Source organism: Bidens hawaiensis, unplaced genomic scaffold (genome assembly GCF_021521415.1).
Source record: "Bidens hawaiensis isolate Kalapana, Puna unplaced genomic scaffold, B.hawaiensis_p1.1 tig00027347_1, whole genome shotgun sequence".
Classification (NCBI taxonomy): domain Eukaryota; kingdom Viridiplantae; phylum Streptophyta; class Magnoliopsida; order Asterales; family Asteraceae; genus Bidens; species Bidens hawaiensis.
Genome location: NW_027494432.1, coordinates 148,348 through 156,942, shown reverse-complemented (window position 1 = coordinate 156,942; position 8,595 = coordinate 148,348). Strand labels below are relative to the sequence as shown.

At 34.1% G+C, this 8,595-nt stretch overlaps 1 protein-coding gene across 1 annotated transcript; it reads right to left on the bottom strand.

The window, feature by feature from the left end:
* Positions 1-749: 749 nt before the first annotated feature.
* LOC143575371 (syntaxin-32-like) lies at positions 750-7,595 on the bottom strand. The gene is made up of 5 exons (XM_077059770.1): positions 7,208-7,595; positions 3,331-3,581; positions 2,087-2,259; positions 1,169-1,363; positions 750-1,086 (listed from the first exon to the last, which is right to left on the bottom strand). Exons 1-5 carry the CDS (start codon positions 7,461-7,463, stop codon positions 927-929), a joined length of 1,035 nt encoding a protein of 344 aa, XP_076915885.1. The 5' UTR covers positions 7,464-7,595; the 3' UTR covers positions 750-926.
* Positions 7,596-8,595: the final 1,000 nt, after the last annotated feature.

Here is an 8,595-nt window from a genome sequence, read left to right as displayed (position 1 = left end):
ATTGTACATATTATACGTATTATTCAACCCGTGTAATACATGAGATTCTTTGATAATTGCTTTTGTTTACATGGATGGTGGACCACATTACCGAATCACATCAATTTCAAACAGACCCAATGAATTCAGTTTAGACTGTTAAGTCGGTTTAAACAATTTATAAACAACCATGTATATCTGCCTTAATAGCTTGCCCTTTATAGCTTAAATATGACAGGCCATATAAGAACCAATTCATTTGTATTTTGTACTAAAAAGGTGACCTTATACATACATCATGTGACCATATGACATTGCAGACTTGTCACAAAAACGATATCATGTTGTCGATGGTCATGTCAATCGTCAATCGCGTTTGTGATAGTGTACATCATACGAGCTGTATTGTTTGGCATTACCAACTAATACTGGACCGTAAAGAAAATTATGACTCGTATGATGTTTCAGACTAACACTTAAGACAACCCCTGGTGGCCATTTTCTTCATTTCATACTAGTATAATTTTAATTCTTAAAAAGCATAAATAAATACCTAGAAAAATGAAATATTTCCATAGAAATAAAATGCAAAACCGATCAGTTCAGACCGAACTGGCTGGGTCTATGAACTGATCGGTTTTTAGTACAAACTACTGATTTTGAAAAACTAATCAGTTAAAACCGCCAAGGCCAAACAGTTAAGTCGTCAAATCGGTATAACTGGCCAGTTCACAGACCCAGCCAGTTCGGTTTGTTGTTTCATGAAACCATAGTTAACAGCTCAACCCAAAATATTCATCAAAACCGATCGAATCAGATCGTGGAAACTCCCAACTATATAAGCAAACATTGAAGCGTATGTGCACAATAAAGACAATACATTTTATAACAAAAGGCTCGTTTCGGCAATATATATTTTCCGACAATAATCACGCATAAAAAAATCTTTACGCGACAAAAAAGAGAAAAATCATGAGGAAGACGATCAATACAAAGAATATCTTGATCATCAACCATCGATTAGACGATATACTGTTAAGGTACCTCATTAGTTGGCCCTGTGCACCTTCTACGTTTGCTAGAGTATCTTCCATGTTTTCGTCAATCCTGTTAAAAGAGTTAATATTGTTGTGTTTGGATTACTGATTAAAAACGTAAACAATTAGTTAACGAAAATACAAATGATTACCTAATTGCAAGCTCTCCTTGTTGAGAAACCATGGTTGCCAACTGAGTGAAAATGCTGCCTAATTCATGAATAGTTGACTCAACATTATGAAGAGCCTCAGCTCGGCTCTGCATGTAAGTATCTTGTAATGGAACCATTTGTTGTTGTTGGTTTTGTTGTTGAATCAACGGTTGAGATTCACTGTCAGCTTGCTTCCTGAAAGTAAAAAAGTCAACAGGCGGTTAAAGCTACCTTTAGGAGATTTAATATCATTCAACTGTACCAAAAATAACTACAACAAATAAGGGTGTACACGAGCAAAGCCGCTCGCAAGCTACTCAAGATTGGCTTGTTAAAAGCTCAAATAGTCTCGAGCTCGAGCCTAAAAATAAAGGTTGTTTAATAAACCGGCCCGAGCTTCGCTTATCAAGCTCGATCTGACTCACGAGCCTAAACGAGCCTATTATTTATAGTTTTTTATTTAATATAATAATATGATAAAAATAACAAAACAACATATATATTATATAATATATAAAATGAAAACTATAAATTTATATAAAAAAATAATTGTAAAAATAAATAAAAAATACTTAATTAATAATAAACAGGCCCAGATCAAGTCAAGCTCGAGCTTTAATAACTACTCATGAGCCACACTTGAGCTCAAGCTACCATAAGTTAAACGAGCCAAGCTCGATCCTAAGTGAACACAGGCTCGGTTCGACTCATTTACACCCCTAATGACAAAAACATGACAAAAGTGTAAGTACATCAATATTTATGCAAAATTTATAAAAATAAGAGTATTCTTATTTTAGTTCTTGTAATGATATTTAATACCATCTATTTGCCACATGTAGTTTTTTGGTTAAAGTTACAAGGAACACAATTTTGAATCCAAGACAAAAACAGGTAATACGACATATTTGATTTTACCTTTGGAATAATGGAGATGAACTTGAAGAGTCATTAGCCCATGGAGGAGGAGAATTTGCTGAGCTGACAGTTGATCTATTGGCCAAAGGACGCTGGCGGACAAATGGATTGGCGGTTTCTTTGGAAGAAGTTGCAGAAAATAACTGCCTTCTATTTTCATGAACCTTCAAGTTCTGCAGCCAAAATACCAAAAACGTTTGGCATAAGTAATAAATTAACAGTTAAATAAATAATAATGCATATAGAGCACCAAATCATTGTAAACTTTACAAACAAATCACCCTAGTATAAACACCCTTTGTTTCTTTCATTTCATTGGCACAAAATTACATATGAAATAACCATTATACCATTGACATTTAACATCAAACGCATGTGGTGATCAAACCATAAACATGTAAGCTTGTAAACGAACGTACAGAGCATGTTCGTGTTTGTTCGTTAAACTTTAACTGAGCAAGCGATCAATTCCAAACAACTGAGCGAACAAAGTTTCCTTGTTCGCGTCCGTCCGTTGAGAAAATGAGCATGTACATGTTCGTTTATGTTCATTCTTTAACAGTATAAACAAATGGTTTACGAGCGTAAACAAACAAAGAAAACTGAATATAGATGAACGGGCATAACTGAGTTAAAACCAGTTTTTAGTAATGTGAAGAACGATTTGTTGTTTCGAAACAAGTTATTAAAAGCAGACTGAGTTGTAATTGATCAAAAAAAATTTAATGAATATATTAACGAACGAACTTATACAAATGTAACCAACAAACATAAATGAATTTAAATCGATGAACATAAAGACACATCCACAAACACAAATCCGAACTGTTCACTGAACATTTGGTTGGTTTACAGGAATAAAACACGTTAACTTGAAGAGCAAAATTTTTTAAGAGAAACTTAAAAAAAAACGAAAATGCATAATTTTCAATCTCAAATTATAAATTAAATTTTAATCAACTTTTAAACTTTTGCGAAAAGACCCACGAACTGTATATAACATTTTATTAGATAACATTGTAATTAAGACTCAAAACCTAGGGTACAAAACTTTGTACCTGTACAGTAAGATCCCATAATGCATAAATTTCATTTCAAATTAAAACTTCATTAAGATAAATTTATAATTTAACTGATTAACTCTCTTCAGGTAAATTTATAATTTAGAAATGAATTAAAGGGTATAATAGTTATTTCACATGTTAAAATACATTAAAAAACCCATTAATTTAGTAACTACAAACCTCTGTCCGCATGGTAAGAACATCCTTAAACTCCTTAGTGGCGCTCATTAAACGATTCTTCAAATTGTCAACAACCGTTGTTGAATGGGTTGTTGTGTCACTAGAAACATTTTCGCTTTCATTTTGGGAATTGCAAATAAGCTGCAAGTCCACCACAGCTGAATTAAGGGCTGTAATGTCCTGCTTAATGACAGCTGTCAGTTCTTGAATTTCTGTAGTTGGATCATCAAATACAGATGTCCTCTTTGCCACTGAAAGAACGGGAGTAAAACATGTCAGTACATACACATAGTTAAGCATTTAAGCTTAAAACTAAACTAATCAATTGAAAGTAGATTATAAAATAAACATGATAAGTGCCACCATACTGTACAGATTGTTATACAAATAGCATGCAACTACTAATTTACCTTCTACAATAGCCCTACATAAAAGTGTAGAAGATAATATAAATAAAAAGTTAAGAATAAATACACGTTAAGCCTAAATTTTAGAGGCTAAATACAAACTGCATTTTAGCTTACTACCATAATGGTATTAACTTGTTCATAGCTCTCTGGTGTGATGCATGTTTGAAAAGCTGCAACTTCTTTGTTCTGCTTGATTTTAATTTTAACATGTTTTCATCAACTATTTATAGATATATACATAAACTTCTATGTAAATAAAGCACATAACATGTGTAATAGCACAGACATATGACTATAAAGTCCTTATAAAGTCTATAATCTCATAAAATGCATAATCAAACACTATTATATATATATATTAATTGCCAAATTCGGTGCTACTCACAATCGACTACTGTACTACCTATACCCTTTCTAATGCACCTGACGCAGAACCCAAATAAATAAACAAACAAACTCAACAATATTCATATCACCTAAAACCATTGTGCTGTGGTGCAAATTTATAACTTGCCCAAAACTAAAAGAATCACGGTTCTAGCTTGCTACAAGCCTACAAAGCACTGTTCCAATACAGTTCGAGCAAAAAAACACCCTAAACCCATAGCCGGCTAACTCATATCAACTAAAACCATAGTGACAAGTTATAAGTAGCTAATTAAACTTAAAAAAGGCACTAAATTCTAAACTATAGACACATGGAAATGGATGTCACCATGTAATACTGATACCAAAAGATTTAGCTTTCCCCAAGTAGCATTAGAGTCTTGGTTCTAACATGCACAACGCGCTAAGCCAATGTGTGATGCACGATGTGCACACATCACAATGAGAGGCGTGTGTTGATTGAAACAAGAAATACTAGAAAAGTATTTATAGATACTATTTTAACTTATTATCTTTTAAACACTAAGGGGGTGTTTGGGATTCCTTATTTTCATCAACTTAAACTTTTTGAAAAGTTAATAAGGTGTATAAGGTGTTTGGCAAACTATAAGGCCTTATGGATTTTAACTTAATGAGAAGGCAAACTAAAGGGGTTTTGAAAAGTTAGGAATTTGTAACTTATTAACTTAATGGGTTTGATTTACCTATTACACCCTCCAACCCTCAAAACCTATTACACTCATTTTAAAAAAGAGTGTCATTTTTAGTCATTTTGGTTTTCCCAACACATAAGCTAATCCAAACATGTTTTTAAAAACTTCTTTTAAAAAAATAATAAGTTAATAAGGTCTTTTAACAAAAAGTCCTTTTTCCCTTAAATAAGCAATCCCAAACACACCCAAAAAAATAAGAGAATAAAATAAAAGCTATAATACCACCAAAGAACTCTTGTGTACAACCAAAATAAACATTTAACTCTATGTGTATAAGTAGTCTACCTACAAAAAACCTATGCATGAACTCACTTTAACTTTAAAATGCATGAGTCGCATGATTTAGAGCGCATCATCATCGCGTCACTCCAACTGACGCTAGCATCGAGTGTTATACGCTCCTGATCTATGCAGTTAATGGGAAAAAATATCGGATATCGGTCAAGGACCAATATTTGAGATATCAGTTATTTCGGTTATTTCGGTGGGATATCGGTAATTTTAAATATCATGCAAAAATTTTATATACAGCAATTTACCACTAGCAAATTAACCTTTTGCAAATTTTATATACAGCAATTTACCACTAGCAAAAATAAGAGAATAAAATAAAAGCTATAATACCACCATAGAACTCTTGTGTACAACCAAAATATACATTTAACTCTATGTGTATAAGTAGTCTACCTACAAAAAACCTATGCATGAACTCACTTTAACTTTAAAATGCATGAGTCCCATGATTTAGAGCGCATCATCATCGCGTCACTCCAACTGACGCTAGCATCGAGTGTTATACGCTCCTGATCTATGCAGTTAATGGGAAAAAATATCGGATATCAGTCAAGGACCAATATTTGAGATATCAGTTATTTCGGTTATTTCGGTGGGATACGGTAATTTTAAATATCATGCAAAAATTTTATACACAGCAATTTACCACTAGCAAATTAACCTTTTGCAACTTACAAAACATTAACAATTGTAGCAACTAGGAACTGATTAACACTTAAAGCACTAAAAATAGACAATTAAGACTTGAAAAACTGATATCTCGGTCAATATTGCCGATAATATCAGGACCGCTACTTTGCACCAATATTTCACCAAGGGACCGATAACCGATATATCAACGACATTGACTGCATAGAGTCTTCCTACAAATATACTATGCATGATTTCACTTTTAACTTAAATGCGTGTGTGTCGCGCATTATGCGATTTAGAGCGCATCGCATCGCTCCAACTGATGGTAGCATCCTGATGCGCGTATTTTATAACAAAGATGATAGCACCAAAGCCATGTGTAAACTTAGATCCAAGTATTCTAGTCATTTATATTCCCTAAACTGTACACTCATTGTGAACCTATACCATAACTACAAACAGAATCATCACATCATAATGACTAACAATTAATAACAAATCCAAATCAACTCACATTTAACAAATCCGGAGCTCGACTAGGCTCGACCTCGGCTCGTTTAACTTACACATAGCTCGAGCTCAGCTTTTTTCGATCTTTATTTCAAAAGCTCGAGCCGGCCTGTGAGTAGTTTTTCAAGCTCGAGCTCGGCTTGTCTACTATTTACTAATTAATTTTTATATATTTATAATTAGTTTAATATATATTTTTTCAAATATAATTTTATATATGAAATAATATATATTATCTAGTTATTCTCTCATAAAATTATATATATTAATTTATAACTTTATACACATATAAATATTAAATAAACGGCAGGCTTGTTTAGGCTAGCAAGCCAGCTTGATAAGTAAAGCTCGAGCTCGGGATCGTTTATTAGACGAGCATATGGCCGATCAACTCAATTGAGCCTTTTCATGAGCCGATCTTGAGTAGCATTGCTAGCATTTTATAACAAAGCGAACCGAACCGAGCGAGGCTTTGCTTGTGCTTGGTTTGTTTTCAAACCGGACCGATACGAACGACTCATTTCCAAACCGAGCCAAAATCAAACGAGCATTTTTCAAACGATTTTCAAGCGGGCAGCGAACGAGCGTCAGCGGTGAGCAGTTTGGACAGCCCTACCCTACAATCCCACCTAATAAAATTAACAAAATACCATGGATAACGTAAATCCACATTAATATTCTACTCGTAACTCATTTACTATAAACAAAATCACCACATCATAATAACTAACAATTAATAACAAATCCAGATCAACTCGCATCGCTCCAACTGATGCTAGCATCACGCATTATGCGCTCCTGATGCACGCATTTTATAACACCAAAGCTATGTGTAAACTTAGATCCAAGTATTCTAGTCATATACATTCACCTAAACTGTACACACTCATTGTAAACCTATATCATAACTACAATTAATAATAAACTCACATTTCGCAAGCTTCGCGAGCTTCTGTGAGGTATGATGTATCCCATACCCTATCTTCGAAGCTCTCTTATTAAACTCCGATTGAAACGCCACACTCGATCTCACTCCACCACCACCACCACTACTACTACTACCACCGCCGCCGCTAACTCCGGCCACCGCATTCACCGCCGACGATTTCCTCAACCGATCGGTGATACTCGTAAACTCATGCGTACGGTCTCTATACGACGATTGAGTTGATTTCATATTCATCATATAGTTAATAGATCAATCAAATTGTTCTAAAACACTAGGGGATTGAATTGAATTGGAATAGATCTGGTGAGTAGGTGATGTGTAATTAGGGTTTGGAATTGAATTGTGAAGGTTTATGTGAGGATTGAATTGGGGATCTGGTGAATGAATGATTATGAAAATGAGAGTGTGGGTTTTGCGGGTGGTTTGTTTTTTGTCCGGAATATTATTATTATTATTATTATTATTATTATTAATACTTGTCCGAAATCGGCTTGCTTACCTGGTATTTATTACCTGTCTTTTAAAATTAAATAAATAATGGAAAGAAATAAAATAAAATTAAAAAGAATAATTTATAGTTTAAATAGCCCCACTTGTGGCCTAGTGGTAAAAAGTCTGGGTTCCTTAATAGATATTGACAATGAAGGATTTGAGCTACGCCTTGTGCAAAGCTTGTCGATTCTAACTCAGAGCCCACCGGAGTTTTCCTCTCACCGTGTGTTACACCAGAGAGTTATGCTCTTATGGTGGCACAACGACTGTCAAGTGGCAGTCGGCGGTATGGTTTCCCAGGGAAGCCAACGTGGGCTCGGTTAAGACAACATAGTCTTGCCAAAGTGGGGGCATCGGGGCTCTTCAAATTTGAAGAATGTGGTAGGTTTAATATAGTTTAAATAATTGCTTTAGTTAAGTCGTTCTCTCTTTGATGGGGTAGTAAGGTGGTTTAGGTGTGAATTTGGTGGTCAAGGGACACTATAACTATAAGTTATTCTTTTTTACCCATGTGTCGTAGCGAGAACATAGTCGATATAGATTTAATTTTGTATGGTATCAGTTAAGTTTGTGAAAGATTTAACAAAACTGGATGGACGGGAGATTTACGGTAAATGTATAACTGATACGGAGACAACTATGTTCATACCCTTGGTACAGTGAGCGACAAGTTGTGGTGTTCATTTTTTATAACATTTTTTTTTGTGGTGAGATCATTTATGTAGTTATTTTGAATTAACTTTCTTAGAAGTAATCCAATTCACTTTTTTTCCTCCTTGTATGTTTTACTAGTTTAACGTAATGTATATCATAACCATAGGGTAGCATGTGGTTAGTATTACATGCTTTGTTTAAAATCTAGCTATTATGAAGTAAA

Bases quoted from the DNA above. Each gene is read 5' to 3' on its own strand.
- LOC143575371 (XM_077059770.1), bottom strand. From the start codon at position 7,463: ATGATGAATATGAAATCAACTCAATCGTCGTATAGAGACCGTACGCAT. The intron at 3,582-7,207 runs GTGAGTTTATTA...CCGTTCTTTCAG, and splicing joins GCTCGCGAAGCTTGCGAAAT to TGGCAAAGAGGACATCTGTA. The intron at 2,260-3,330 runs GTTTGTAGTTAC...TTTTGGCTGCAG, and splicing joins TTCTTACCATGCGGACAGAG to AACTTGAAGGTTCATGAAAA.